This window comes from Portunus trituberculatus, chromosome 38 (genome assembly GCF_017591435.1).
Source record: "Portunus trituberculatus isolate SZX2019 chromosome 38, ASM1759143v1, whole genome shotgun sequence".
Classification (NCBI taxonomy): domain Eukaryota; kingdom Metazoa; phylum Arthropoda; class Malacostraca; order Decapoda; family Portunidae; genus Portunus; species Portunus trituberculatus.
Window position 1 is genome coordinate 29,716,010 of NC_059292.1, and position 15,758 is coordinate 29,731,767.

Genomic DNA, 15,758 nt, shown 5'->3' on the forward strand with positions numbered 1-15,758 from the left:
TGGAACTTTTTTTTTTTTTTTCTGGTAGTTTTCGACCTGTTTTGAATGAATCTCCACATTGTTTCTGCCACAAATCAGTCCTTGGCACTGTCCCAATATAATGGTCCCTCCAGCCCGTCTCATTAGGTTGTTGTTAAGTTAGGATTAGAGTTAGGTTATATGTTAATTTGGGCAATCATATGTTCATTCCTGCGTCATGTCAGTCGAGTGAAAGAGCTGCAAAGGGGAAGCTGGAAAATGAGGTGACCTGAATGGACCACTATATCAGGAAGTGCCTAGTCCTTTTTATATTCCCCCATCTCTATTCCTAAAAAAGGCCACAGTCTGTCTCCTCTGAAAGTACAGTACTGTGGTGAAAAAGAAAAGAAAAGAAAAAAAAAGGATTAATACAAAGGTCAAAATGTACCAGAAGAAAGTAGTTTTGCTATTACAAAGTAACATTAAAAATTTTTCGCTTACTGTCTTGGAGAGTATTTACCACCACCACTGGTCACTGCTGGCTGTGCTAACCTATTGAAAATAATCTATTTAACTAAAATTAACTTAACTCTTTCCTTAACCTAACCTTACTTAACCTAACTCGGCTAATGTGCCCTAGTTGAAGTGACACACACCGCTGATAAATCTTCTTCGGAACAAATTAAGTTTATCTACCACGATTAAATTGATCCAACCAAAGCAAACTTGCCTAACCTAATTAGCAATGCTAAGAAATTAATATGAAGTGGTTACCTTGTTTCTCTTTGTAAAATCTGGTGATACAATGGACATCTTCCATAGACCAATTCAAATCAAGTTGCTTCTCTCCCAAACTGCTCTGAATGGCTAGATTTATTTTGTAATATTTTCATTAGCTAGTGGCTGCATGTCCAAACAAAAGAATCAATCACTGTGATTAATTTCACATGTGTGCAAACTGCAAATGATGTGGTAAACAAACACACCTAAATGCGTTCCTCAGTGTCTGGCATTCCATCACATGCACTGGTGTCGCAGCGTGGTGGTTATGCTTGGGTTCAAATTACTCAGAGTGAGAAGAGTGAGAAGCTTTATATGATAAGAAGGGTAAGAAAAGCCATGGAAGACTAAAGATAATGTGATGGGTAAGTCATCAGTGTGTATTAACAGTGGTGAGGTTGATCATTCAAGTCATGTGTGTGTCCGACCATATCTCTCATGGCCATGCTTGATTAGAATAATGATTTATATGTTGCCTATTAACCTCAGATTGAATTATACTTTTGTGGTGTAATATGAGCCAATGGAGAACATGTGTTAATGTGTATGCCACTGTAAGTCTACATTGTATCCTGACATCACCACTGTTTACATCAAGATAAGTAGATGCACTGCAGTTATAGATTTCTTAACTTTAAGTTTAGATATCATTGGATGGTGGGTAGAGAAGTGATTGTCACCAGCATACTTAGATCTCTGCTTCAGGATCCTGTAGTATAATTAGTTTATCCTTGTTCTGTAAGAAATCCATCCCTTTTGTGCACCACAGTGAAATAATGTTGGAGATACAAAGGGATTTATGCTTTGTATTTACTGAAAACTAATTTCCCAATCTTCTACAGGGTTTAATTAGCATCAGAGATGAAGATAGACACAAAGCTGGTGCCCATCAAGGCCCACTACTTCTGTTTTCTAGGATGTGAGTAGCTATATGCACTGCAGTTTTGTTGTGTCTTGTTGATAAGGTTAGGGACTTGATTTCTATGTGTGTTATATTTGAATGACAGTTATTTCAGAATTCAGAGAGAGAGAGAGAGAGAGAGAGAGAGAGAGAGAGAGAGAGAGAGAGAGAGAGAGAGAGAGAGAAGTATTCCTTAATGGCTTCTATGTATTCTTATCATCATTTCCATTTCAAGTACTACTCAGTATTATTCATTGCCTCAAAAACTTGATTAAACTCAAAACAACTTTCTAGACAACTATCCTCTCTTCAGTGACACTCAGCTGTCACTGTCTTCTACACTGAACAGCCTTAGTCTATCCTTTACTTATGATTCAAACTGGAAACTTCACATCACTTCTCTTGCTAAATCAGCTGCTATGAAGTTACCTCTGCCAAATTTTCTCACCTGTAGCTACTAACTCTGTACAGGAACATTATTCATCCATATATGGAGTGTTTCATATATAAAGGGGGTTCCATTTGTTCTTTTAGACAGGATGGAATCAAAAGCTTTTCATGTTATCAACTCCTCTCCTCTAACTGACTGTCTTCAGCCTCTTTCTCATTGCCACAGTGTTGCATCTCTTGCTATCTTCTGCTATTTTCATGTCAATTACTCTTTTGATGTTTCTAACTGCTTGCTGCCCCTTCTCTTGCAGCCTTGCAGCACACAGTTTTTTTCTTTCTCTCACCACTTTCTGGAACTTTTGAATTTCCTTCCATCTTTGTATGACTTGAACTCCTTCAAGAGGGAGGTTTCAAGATACTTTCCTGTTCTATGTGTGTGTGTGTGTGTGTGTGTGTGTGTGTGTGTGTGTGTGTGTGTGTGTGTGTTTGTTTGATACTGACCTTTTTTGCAAACATTTTCCCTGCTCCTCCTTCAGGCATGTCTCCAATCTATCCCTTCCTCCTGGTGGTGGCACTGCAGCTGGGCATCCCTGTCTCCACCATGGGCACCCTGGTGGCTGTCTCCATGCTCTCTGTGATTCTGATGAAGCCCATCATTGCTGCCATTGCTGATGTCTTTCCCTCGTACAGGCGCAGCATCTTTATCATAACGTTGGTGTTGATGGTGGTCAGCTTTAGCTCCATTAACTTTGTGGGCCCAATGCAAGGCATCCCAAGAGTGCAGGGACAGGTTGTTGGGAGTTTACAGAGCATTGTTGATCACCCTGCCACCCCGTCAGTGTCCATGGTGGTGGAAGAACAGGGGGATAAGGGTCACAGTGTAGCAAGCTTAATGCTGGCTGCCAGGGATAATGGTGAGTATGCTTTAACTTGACAGTGTGCAGAGAGAGAGAGAGAGAGAGAGAGAGAGAGAGAGAGAGAGAGAGAGAGAGAGAGAGAGAGAGAGAGAGAGAGAGAGAGAGAGAGAAAGAAAAGGGGAGGAGGTGGACATGGAGTAAGATTGAGAAACACCTCAACACATCAACTTCTAGCCAATAATATTTATCTATGATAATCCCTTGTGTTGATGTCACTCCAGCTAAAGATACAAGTAGGAAGGCTGCTTCATCAAGTAGGGACTAGTTGTCTGTCCATGATTTTGACAACGATTGCTGAGTGCTTTGAGAATGTGGAAGAGTACTGGAGTGATGGGGAGAACATGGAGTATTAAAGTTCAGATGTGGGGAAGGAAAATAGAAATGGGGTGGACATTGTAGAGAGCAATGTGGTATTAAACAGTATTGTGGAATGATTTACAACATGCAGGAGTGGTGTGGAGGATACTATACCACTTTCACACTTGTACACAGTGGGGCCATGGGGCTTGTGATCTTAAAAGAGGCAGACAAAGAACAGCTAATCCAAAAACTGGTTCTTGAGCAAACTGAAGAATAGACACCACAACTTTATAGTAGTTGATTTATTAGCATTCCTTTACTGACCAAATGATATTGTGTTTTAATGATATTTTACACTATTAACACCTCAGACTAGTAACTTTTTGCTGATGTGTGTATGGAATCTTTGAAAGAATTAACAGCATTGTATACACAATCTGTTGAATGTCCATTACATAGAAACATTGCTTTATCTTGTCTGTGTTTTGTGTTAAGTTGTAAACACTTAATTTAAGAATATTCAACTCGGTTTCTTGGATTTGTATGCCCTTTGTGTGTTCATTGATGTTTTTTGTCATTTTCATTATGGTGTATGTGTGTGTATTTACCTAGTTGTATTGTACAGGGTTCGAGCGGGGCTCATAGTGTCCTGTCTCCATATCTCCATTTACCTAGTTTTTCTTTAAAGTTATGCACACTATGTGCTGTGACAATTTCCTTATCCAATGCATTCAATTTTTCCACTGTTCTGTGTGGAAAACTGTATTTTCCAACATCCTTCACACACTGCCTCATCCTGATCTTTTCATGTAATCTTGTCCTTCCATCTCCTTCCACCAACAGCACCAGGTCTTCTTTGTCTATTTTTCAATATCATTTGCTATATGTGTGTGTGTGTGTGTGTGTGTGTGTGTGTGTGTGTGTGTGTGTTCACTGTTTGATCTGCTGCAGTCTCTGACGAGACAGCCAGACCTAACTAACCTAACCTAATCTACGGAATGAGCTCAGAGCTCATTATTTCCAATCTTCGGATAGGCCTGAGACCAGGCACACACCACACACCGGGACAACAAGGTCACAACTCCTCGATTTACATCCCGTACCTACTCACTGCTAGGTGAACAGGGGCTACACGTGAAAGGAGACACCCAAATATCTCCACCCGGCCGGGGAATCGAACCTCGTTCCTCTGGCTTGTGAAGCCAGCGCTCTAACCACTGAGCTACCGTGTGTGTGTGTGTGTGTGTGTGTGTGTGTGTGTGTGTGTGTGTGTGTGTGTGTGTGTGTGTGTATTTACCTAGTTGTAGTTTTACAGGGCCTGGGCTTTATGCTCGTGTGGCCCCATCTCCATATCTACACTTATCCAATCTTACTTTAAAAGTATGCACACTCGTTGCAGACATTACTTCTTCATTTAAACTGTTCCACGTCTCAATACATCTTTGCGGAAAACTATATTTTTTAACATCTCTCAGACATCTTCCTTTTCTCAGCTTTATACTATGCGATCTTGTGCTTCGGATGTCATATTCTTTTCTCAGGATCAGTTTCTCATTATCCACTTGGTCCATTCCGTTGATCAATTTATAAACTTGTATCAGGTCTCCTATCTCCCTTCTTTGTTCCAGGGTTGGTAGATCCATAGCCTTTAGTCTCTCCTCATATGTCATCCCTTCAAATTCTGGATTAATTCTTGTAGCCATTTTTTGTAGTCTCTCCAATTTTCTTATGTGTTTCTTTTTATGAGGGGTCCACACTACTCCTGCATATTCCAATCTGGGTCTTATTATAGTACTTATCAATTTCTTCATCATTTCTTTGTCCGTGTAGTGAAATGCTATTCCAATATTCCTTAGCAAATTATATGTTTCTCTAAAAACTCTATCAATATGGCTTACTGGTTGATTGTTTTCTTCCTTCGTCACTCCTAAGTCCTTTTCCTTGTTAACTTTCTCCAGTTCTACTCCATCTCCCATCTTATAGATTCCCACGGGTCGTCTTTCACTCTTTCCCATTTCCATGATGTGGCTTTTGTTCACATTGAATTCCATTTCCCACTTTTACTCCACTCCCAGATCTTATTTAGGTCTTCTTGCATTATTTCACAATCCTCTTTTTGTTTATAACTCTGCACAGTTTCGTATCATTTGCAAACAGATTTATGTAGCTGTTCACTCCTGGCATGTGTATGTGTGTGTGTGTGTGTGTGTGTGTGTGTGTGTGTGTGTGTGTGTGTGTGTGTGTGTGTGTGTGATTTTTTTCTGTCGTGCTGTCTACCTGTATTCTCGCTTCTTTTTAATGTACTTTTAGTAACATATTTACCTAAGATTTTTCTTCCTGCCCACCATGAAAGCCATAATGGGATGGGACAATAAGGAAACCAGGAAATATAAAAATTACAAGGTTATTGTCACTTTTTCATACAGTACCGTATTGAGTGTCATAATTGCTTGCTTTGATTGCTAAACTTGAGGGTACTGAAGCTTTGGTGTTGAAAATAACACAAAATGTCTATTTATTCTGGGTGCTTGGTCTAAGCTTATGTGAATGTCCATGTTTTGTCATCACATTCACAGTGTAATTCAATGATATAGCAGTGTAGCACTATGGCATAAAGAAAAAAAAAAAAAAAAAAAAAACTGTGTATTTACCTAGTTGTAGTTTTACAGGGCCTGGGCTTTATGCTCGTGTGGCCCCGTCTCCATATCTACACTTATCCAATCTTACTTTAAAGTATGCACACTTGTTGCAGACGCTACTTCTTCATTCAAACTGTTCCACGTCTCAATACATCTTTGTGGGAAACTATATTTTTTAACATCTGTCAGATATCTTCACTTTCTCAGCTTTTTACTATGCGATCTTGTACTTCGAATGTCATATTCTTCTCTCAGGATCAGTTTCTCATCATCCACTTGGTCCATTCCGTTGATCAATTTATAAACTTGTATGAGATCCCTTCTCTCCCTTCTCTGCTCCAATGTTGGAAGATCCATAGCCTTTAGTCTCTCCTCATATGTCATCCATAGCTACTGTGTGTGTGTGTGCATTTACCTAGTAGTTGTATTTACCTAGTTGTAGTTTTACAGGGCATGGGCTTTATGCTCATGTGGCCCCGTCTCCATATCTATACTTATCCAATCTTACTTTAAAAGTATGCACACTCGTTGCAGACATTACTTCTTCATTCAAACTGTTCCACGTCTCAATATATCTTTGCGGGAAACTATGCTTTTTAATATCTCTTACACATCTTCCCTTCCTCAGCTTCTTACTATGCGATCTTGTGCTTCGACTGGCATATTCTTCTCTCAAGATCAGATATTCATTGTCCACTTGGTCCGTTCCGGTTATCAATTTATAAACTTGTATGAGATCCCTTCTCTCCTTCTCTGTTCCAATGTTGGAAGATCCAAAGCCTTTAGTCTCTCCTCATATGTCATCCCTTCAAGTTCTGGGACCATTCTTGTAGCCATTTTTTGTAGTGTCTCCAGCTTCCTTATGTGTTTCTTTTTGTGAGGGGTCTACACTACTCCTGCATATTCCAATCTGGGTCTTATTATAGTACTTATCAGTTTCTTCATCATTTCTTTGTCCATGTAGTGAAATGCTATTCCAATATTCCTTAGCAAATTGTATGTCTCTCTGAAAATTCTATCAATATGGTTTGCCGGTTGATTATTTTCTTCCATCATCACTTCCAAATCCTTTTCCTTTTTTACTTTCTCCAGTTCTACTCCATCTCCCATCTTATAGATTCCCACTGGTCGTCTTTCACTTTTTCCCATTTCCATGACATGGCTTTTGTCCACATTGAATTCCATCTCCCACTTTTTACTCCATTCCCAGATCTTATTTAGGTCTTCTTGCAGTATTTCACAATCTTCTTTTGCTTTATAACTCTGCACAGTTTCACATTGTCCACAAACAGATTTATCTAGCTCTTCACTCTTTCTGGCATGTCATTTATATAAATGAGAAAAAGTATTGGCGCCAATACTGACCCCTGTGGCACTCCGCTTTCTACTGCTCTCCATTTGGACTTCACGTCTTTGACTACCGTCCTTATTTCTCTCCCCCTCAAATAATTTTCCATCCATCTCAGTGTGTTTCCTTTTGAACCACCCTTATCCTCTAATTTCCACAGTAACCTTGCATGTGGCACTTTATCAAATGCCTTTTTTAAATCCAAGTAAATACAATCAACCCATCCCTCTCTCTCTGTACCCTATCAACTATTCTAGAGTAGAAACTCAGTAAATTTGTTACACATGACCGACCTTTTCTAAAGCCAAATTGGCTATTTGATAGTAATTTGTTGTCCTCAAGGAACTCGATCCATTGTTTCTTTATTACTCTTTCACACATCTTACATATTACACTAGTTAGTGATACTGGTCTGTAATTTAAAGGTTCTTCCTTCCTTCTGCTCTTATATATGGGAACCACCTCAGCTCTTTTCCATTCCACTGGTATTGTTCCATTTTCTATTGAGCATTTTATGATGTTGTATATAGGACTTGCTAGTTCTTCCCTACATTCTTTCAGTATTCTGCCTGAGACTTCATCCGCTCCCATTGCTTTTTCTTCATCCAATTTCTTCATTAATTCTTTTATTTTAAGCTTGGTTACTTTAATCTCTTCCATATAGATGGTCTCTCTATTACTCTGTGGTCTCTCAAATTTGGATTTCTTAGGAAAGACTTCCTGGAAATTATTATTTAACAGTTTTGCCATACTTTTTGGGTCTTCCACCTTCCCATTTTCTCCTTTTAACCTTTGTGTTTGTGTGTGTGTGTGTGTGTGTGTGTGTGTGTGTGTGTGTGTGTGTGTGTGTGTGTGTGTGTGTGTGTGTGTGTGTATTTACCTAGTTGTAGTTTTACAGGGCCTGGGCTTTATGCTCGTGTGGCCCCGTCTCCATATCTACACTTATCCAATCTTACTTTAAAAGTGTGCACACTCGTTGCAGACACTACTTCTTCATCTAAACTGTTCCACGTCTCAATACATCTCTGGAAACTATATTTTTAATATCTCTCAGACATCTTCCCTTTCTCAGCTTTTTACTATGCGATCTTGTGCTTGGTGTCATATTCTTCTCTCAGGATCAGTTTCTCATTATCCACTTGGTCCATTCCGTTGATCAATTTATAGACTTGTATCAGGTCTCCTCTCTCCTTCTTTGTTCCAAGGTTGGTAGATCCATAGCCTTTAGTCTCTCCTCATATGTCATCCCTTCAAGTTCTGGGACCATTCTTGTAGCCATTTTTGTAGCCTCTCCAATTTTCTTATGTGTTTCTTTTATGAGGGGTCCACACTACTCCTGCATATTCCAATCTGGGTCTTATTATAGTATTTATCAATTTCTTCATCATTTCTTTGTCCATGTAGTGAAATGGTACTCCAATATTTCTTAGTAAATTATATGTTTCTCTAAAAATTCTATCAATATGGCTTACTGGTTGATTGTTTTCTTCCATCGTCACTCCTAAGTCCTTTTCCTTGTTAACTTTCTCCAGTTCTACTCCATCTCCCATCTTATAGATTCCCACAGGTCGTCTTTCACTCTTTCCCATTTCCATGACATGGCTTTTGTTCACATTGAATTCCATTTCCCACTTCTTACTCCATTCCCAGATCTTATTTAGGTCTTCTTGCAGTATTTCACAATCCTCCTTTTGCTTTATAACTCTGCACAGTGTGTTCACTGTTTGATCTGCTGCAGTCTCTGACGAGACAGCCAGACGTTACCCTACGGAGCGAGCTCAGAGCTCATTATTTCCGATCTTTGGATAGGCCTGAGACCAGGCACACACCACACACCGGGACAACAAGGTCACAACTCCTCGATTTACATCCCGTACCTACTCACTGCTAGGTGAACAGGGGCTACGTGAAAGGAGACACACCCAAATATCTCCACCCGGCCGGGGAATCGAACCCCGGTCCTCTGGCTAGTGTGTGTGTGTGTGTGTGTGTGTGTGTGTGTGTGTGTGTATGTGTGTGTGTGTGTGTGTGTGTGTGTGTGTGTGTGTGTGTGTGTGTGTGTGTGTGTGTGTGTGTGTCTACCACAAAACAATAGCTGACTGGGACTGACATTTCCGTGTTACATAATTTTTTCTTTTAGAATAATGGACAATAATTAAGACACAGAACACATCATGAAGATTGTGAGACCACTCACTCATTTATCATTTTATGTATAGCTGTGTCCTAAGTTTTAGATTACACACACAAACACTTATATACATAATACACATTGCAGGAGTTTTTGTCAGTGATTTTAAGATGAAAAAGAATAAAAAAAAATGTGTAGGAAGAGGATGTGTATGCAGGGACTGAGTGCTTCCTCTCATAAACAGCAACTAATCATGTTCTTTAGGGAAGCTTTAGTTATCGAATAACCTGTAACTTAACTTATAAAGAAAGATAACATCACATATCATGTGACTAACTCTGAAATGTTTCTACCTTTTCTGGTGTTCTAATATAATTACATTAATATGTTATTATTGAACTAACATAACTAACATAGATGAAGATAAATCTTAAAAGTAAAGCACACACAAAAAAAACTATTAATAACTTGAGGTCTGTCTGTAGTATTGGATACTGAAATGGTAAAGGCTTGCTCAAGGAGTTGCCACTTGCCACCTGGGATGTATTGGAGAGCATGGTGCCAATGCTGTGAGTTGCACAGATCACTCCTAAACATCTTTGTGCACAGAATAAGTTGTCTTTGCATGACACTACTGACATCAAAAGAATCAGAGACAGATGTCTCCTCCATGGTAATGACAAGGTTTTGTTGACATAGCTACTGTGTGGTGCACAAAGTGTTTGATGGAAGCTTTCAACACTGTGGGTGTTGTGCAGCATCTTAATGCTTGGCCTCAGATGCATCCCTGGTGGTGTGTCAAGAGTTACTAGGAGGGTGTCTCTTTGTGACTGGCTTCAGAAATTTTGAGATTATTCTAAAATGAATCCTAGGAGCTCCAAGTGAGAGGTTACCTTGTTGTGACAGTTCGTAAAGTGTCCATATCCACCATTTCCTGATGTAGAGTTGTTATCCCACTGACACAAAGCATTTTTGTCAATGTTAATTTTAGTTTTGGATTTAATTTCCATGGTAGATAAATTTATATGACTTGAAAAATTTGTCATGTTACAAACCTTACTGTATGAAGGAAGTTGTTTGGAACACAGAATCTTATGGTAATTTTCAGAGAAAGTGAATGGTCTTGCAATGGTGTAGAATGTGCATTGTTAGCTTTATATTTGTTATGATCGTACTGGATTGGCTCATTGATGTATGTAATATAGGAGGCCATGTTTGTGGCAGCCCAGCCTATTTCAAGAAAGTAATTTACTAGATAAAATTTGTGTCTTACAGGCCTTTAGGGCTTTGGTGAGAACAATTTGCACTTGATACAGGAAGTATTAAAAATCACAAACTCAGTTTTATGTGCAGTAAACCCTCTTTATAGCTAACTAATTAGGGAGATACCACTGATGATAAAGGTGAAGATTACAACAGAGCAGCAGTCAGATTCTCTCTCACACAATGAACATTGTTTAGTATATGAGGGGGATATTTGGTGTCTTGAAATTAACCTCAGATAATATAGATATTGGTAACTCATGTATAGGATGTTGATTATAGAGCATATGCATTATTTTTATATAAGTAAGAAACTTTTATGGAAAAATGTATTCATTGTGCTCAAGTAAATAAGAATACGTACATTTGCAAACAAACAAGTAAACAAAAATATATACAGGTAACTCGATTTACGCGATAGATGCGTTCCAAGAGGCATCGTGTATATAAAGATTCACGTAAAACAAACATGTAATTCTCATAAGAAACAATAGATAATAGGGGGATGTGGGATGTGGTCCAAAAAAATTCGTACAAAATACTTTATTTATTTGGCAAAATTAACATGTTTTTATTATTTACCATTCTAAATACTAGAAGTGTATTTAAAGTAAAGGGAAAAGCAAGAAATAATAAGAGAAAGCAAAAAATAATAAGAGAAAACAACAAAACAAAGAATACGTAAACAAAAAACTCACTGCGTCACTGCCTTCACCTTCACCACTCACACCACAGTCAGTCACCATCTTCCTCTGAGCTTTACCACTTTATAAAAAATCCACTTATCAAAAATAACCCCACATGCAGAAGAAAATGAAGAATGTTTTGGGGCCATCTTGGTGAATTATAGGCAGATTGAGGAGATTCTCCGTCTGTACTCAGTGCTGGCAGACTGCAAATGAGGCACGAGAAGAGCAGGAGCTGGATCCAAGATTCTTTAACAACGTCAGAGTAACCTCCTGCCGCGAAATGGCATCCATGAACGCTTGGAGGGAAGGTAACGAGGTTGCTATGAGGTTGCTCTCAGGTTGCTGGGAACACCACCTGGTTACTGTCTTATATATGCATTTATGTTCACGAAACAACATTTTTATTAGCTTTTTATAAATCTTGCCCCCAAGAAAGGATTGTTTTGTAATGCATAAAGTGAAATCTTACATGGAATACCAAAAAATAAAGCAGAGTTGAGATCGCCCACAGACGAGGCGGAGACTCGCAGCGACTCGGCCGTGTCTTCTTATGACCCTTTTAGCTTGCGTGTCGCTTTCACCATAATATTTATGTTTCCACTCCTCTGTTGCCTGCTATAATGGATATCATATCTTAGTATTCATATATGCTCATGCCATGAGGATAACCTGGACTCCGTGGCACTGAGTGATAGTGAATTACTAATGAAATACTGCAGTATTTCATTAGTAATTCACTATCACTCCACCTCTCGAGGTGGTCTTCCCAGCAACCTGAGAGCAACCTTATAGCAACCTCGTTACCGTCCCTCCAAGCGTTCATGGATGCCATTTCGCGGCAGGAGGTTGCTCCAATGTTGTTAAAGTTTCTAGGATCTAGCTCCTGGCAGCCAATAAGCACTTTTAGGCGGGCTACCAACCTCCACCCGCCAACAGCAACGAATCTTTGTGGATGCCATTTTACGGAGGTTGGTATGTGAGCAGGAGGTTGCTATGGAGGTTGTCTGTACCAACATAGACAATAACCTGCTTTTTGGATCCGGCCTCGGAGCTTCCACCTATTGGCCAGCTGCGGAATTCTCTGGCGTGCAGTTTGAAATTGCATCTGGCGCTCAGTTTGAAAATGCAGTTGGGGCAAATCGCGTATAAGCAAACCGATTGCGCAAATTAAATTAATTATAATATTTTTTTTCGGTCGCATTATAACAAAAACACGTAAATCAAACACGCGTAAATCGAGAGTTACCTGTACATGCAAGCATACTTACAAGCCCAACAACTTTCCACTTGAACTCCTGCTGCAAGACCGAGACAGGGGCAATGTTTGTGTGGGTGTGCTTTTGTGCTTAGTGCTCAACACCACCATTACCATCCACTTTCACTCACTCATCACGCCCCACTACTCGCTGCTGCTGATGACCGCTGGCCAAATGTTCCGTTTCATTTGTCAACCTTTGTTTGATAAATACAACAGATGATGGGTAGGCCATGTTATGTTTGATAAATGTGGAATGTGGTATAACAATGTTCACTATAATGAGGGTTTGCTGTATCTAGAGAGGACTGTGTAGACACTGAGCCATGAGGCAGCTTGTCAGTGGATGAGGTGGGCAATAGACTTTTGAGGACATGATGCTGTACTCTTTTTTGCTTCTTTAAGTTTTATTTAGATTTATTGTAATTGTTTAATTTCCATTGTATATCAAAGCTTTTTATTAATGTCTGTTTTTCTAAGAGCTTTAGTACTTCCACAAATATGAAGTGCATATGATTTTTATTCAGTCATGCTATCAGTATAGTGCAGTTATGTATAATTTTGCATATAATATATATTTTTTTCATTTTGCCAGCACTTCTGTGGTGTCATCATGTTTTCTGAATCACTCCATGGAATTTACTGTTGCAAGAATGCTTTTTGTTGCGGCTCTTCTGTGGAATACCTAAGCTAGGTATGCCTTTGTCTTTCAGTTATCATTGATGTACCCCATGGCTGAGTCATGTGGGTATGGTGCATGTTGGCACATGTCAGCTAATCATTTGTTAAGCACTGTTACCTTTAGGAGTGCATATTTGTGCTAAAAAGGCAAACACTGCAACATGGACACTCAGTTATTTTGTTATTATTTGTTTTTTTATTTTCTTTTATACCTATGAGGTGGTGTGTGCCATTTCTTTAGATAATTTTTCCTCACTTTCTTCAAAGTGACTGCATGTATTGCATGACTGTATTGCATCCCAACAACAGTGGGTGGTGTGTGGACTGAGATGGAATGAGTTACATTGTGAGTGTAACAGCTCTGATTAGTTAGTGTTAATTGATGTATTTACCTTGTTGTATTTACCTAGTTGTTACATAAAGAAATAGCAATACATACTCGTACCATCCCATCTCCATATCTACTATTGTCAACTTAGCTTTGAATTCTTGAATAGATTTTCCATGGACTACTACTGCATGCAAGTTATTCTAGATTTTTAGTGCTTTTTTGTGGAAACATTAATTTCTTAATATCAGAATTTTTAATGGAAGGTTAATAGGTTTGTTGTTCCTCCCTCCCCATGTTAATATATATATATATATATATATATATATATATATATATATATATATATATATATATATATATATATATATATATATATATATATATATATAAATATAAATATATATACACACACACACATGCACACACATACACACCGACTCATACACTCAGTAATACCTTGAGATATTAGGTACTTGAGGTACAAATTTTTTGATATATGACCCATGATTTGGTACATTTTTTTGTTGTGAGATATGAAAAAAATTTTGAGATATGAGTCATGCTTTGGGGTGGTGCCACTAGTTGCTGCATTGGTCCAGTCTCAACTGAGTGAGTATCTACGTGTTTCCTGCAGATCTTGTACAAAGTGATTGTTCTTTAACTATTTTCACTCTATTTACTCACCTTTTTTTTAACTATTTTCATACTATTTACTTACCTTTTTTTATTTGTTTAACCCTTACCGTCCTGTACACATATATGTACATTTGTGGCCAAATACCCGTTCATGTATATTTGCAGCGTAAGTTTTCCTGCATCATTTCGTATTGAAAAAGACACGTGACTGTTGCCATTTCACTAGCTATAAATTATCTTCAAGTTGTGAGTGAAGGATGCGTGGTAAATCCCCTCAGAGCATGGCAGTCATGGAAGGAGGCAGTTGCATGTGTCGTTTTGGTGCTTTCACAGAAGAAGAATAGACTGAGATATTGTTTCCTGGAGATGATTCACAAGATGGTGAAGATGCAGATAGTAAAAAATAATGGAAATATATCTAAATTATAAAATAACTGTGAAAAGTGAAGAAAACAAACATAATATATCAAATTTTCACCATATTGTCACATCTCAGGTGGTGTGAATTTGTAGGGGATTATCGTCAACATCTCGACTTTCACATCGCTTCTCTAACTGTAAGTGTTGAAATATTGTTTTCTTGCTGTCTTTTCTTGTTTATTTTTGTCTTAAATTTTCACATTTTAAGACTAATTAATGTTTAAAAAAAAGAAAATTTCCCTTTCAAATGCAGGCCTGGGGGAGAATAACCAGAAATACTAATGCAGGATTGTAAGGGTTAAAGAGTCGTTTTAATTTACAGTTAATGGTGCCTGCATCCGTTCCTCCTTCGCCATTCACCACCATTAGCCAAAAATGTCTATCTCCAAGATAAGAACACTAAAGAGTGCTCTATGCTGGCACTGCCTCTATATTCTCTCTCTCTCTCTCTCTCTCTCTCTCTCTCTCTCTCTCTCTCTCTCTCTCTCTCTCTCTCTCTCTCTCTCTCTCTCTCTCTCTCTCTCTCTCACGGTCATCAAATGCCCCTCACTCAGGACTGCTTCACCCACTGTGTAGCCCCACTTACTTTACCATATATGGAAGTTGAGACTGAAAAGTCCAGTGATTCCCTGACTGCCCAGTTCTAGTGGAGACGTAGCCTTGTATTCTCTTTCCTTGTGTTTTATAATGTTTTTAATATTTGTTATTTATAAATACCTTTTCTTTCCTAAAAACATGTTATAAAAAATTGGGTTGCTCTTTTTGGGGAGGCTGGAATGGATTGATAGCATTTCAGTGCATTTCAGTGGGAAAAATTGTTTTGAGATACGAGCTCTGTCATAGAGTGAATTGGACTCATATCTTAAGGTACCATTGTGTGTGTGTGTGTGTGTGTGTAAAAATATATATATATATATATATATATATATATATATATATATATATATATATATATATATATATATATATATATATATATATACAGTGGAGATACAATGCTCGAACTTAATTCATGGCTGTTTGAGTATTAAAAAGTTTGATTATTGATACCTGTAAATTAGGTAATTTGTTCTAATCTTAGCAAAACCTCAAGTTTATAAAATTTTAATATATTTGTTT

At 38.3% G+C, this 15,758-nt stretch overlaps 1 protein-coding gene across 7 annotated transcripts in view; it reads left to right on the plus strand.

Annotated features, from left to right (window-relative positions):
* The window catches only part of LOC123514512, a 54,732-nt gene that overhangs the window by 2,064 nt on the left and 36,910 nt on the right, over positions 1-15,758 (plus strand). For 6 of the 7 annotated variants that reach the window (XM_045272395.1, XM_045272396.1, XM_045272398.1 and 3 more), the window contains exons 2-3: positions 1,581-1,657; positions 2,566-2,943. In XM_045272395.1, the coding sequence (XP_045128330.1) occupies positions 1,600-1,657; positions 2,566-2,943 (436 nt within the window). In that variant the 5' untranslated portion in view covers positions 1,581-1,599. Of the gene's footprint in view, positions 1-1,214; positions 1,293-1,580; positions 1,658-2,565; positions 2,944-15,758 lie in introns of those variants that run through there. The other variant, XM_045272394.1, reaches the window with a different exon arrangement.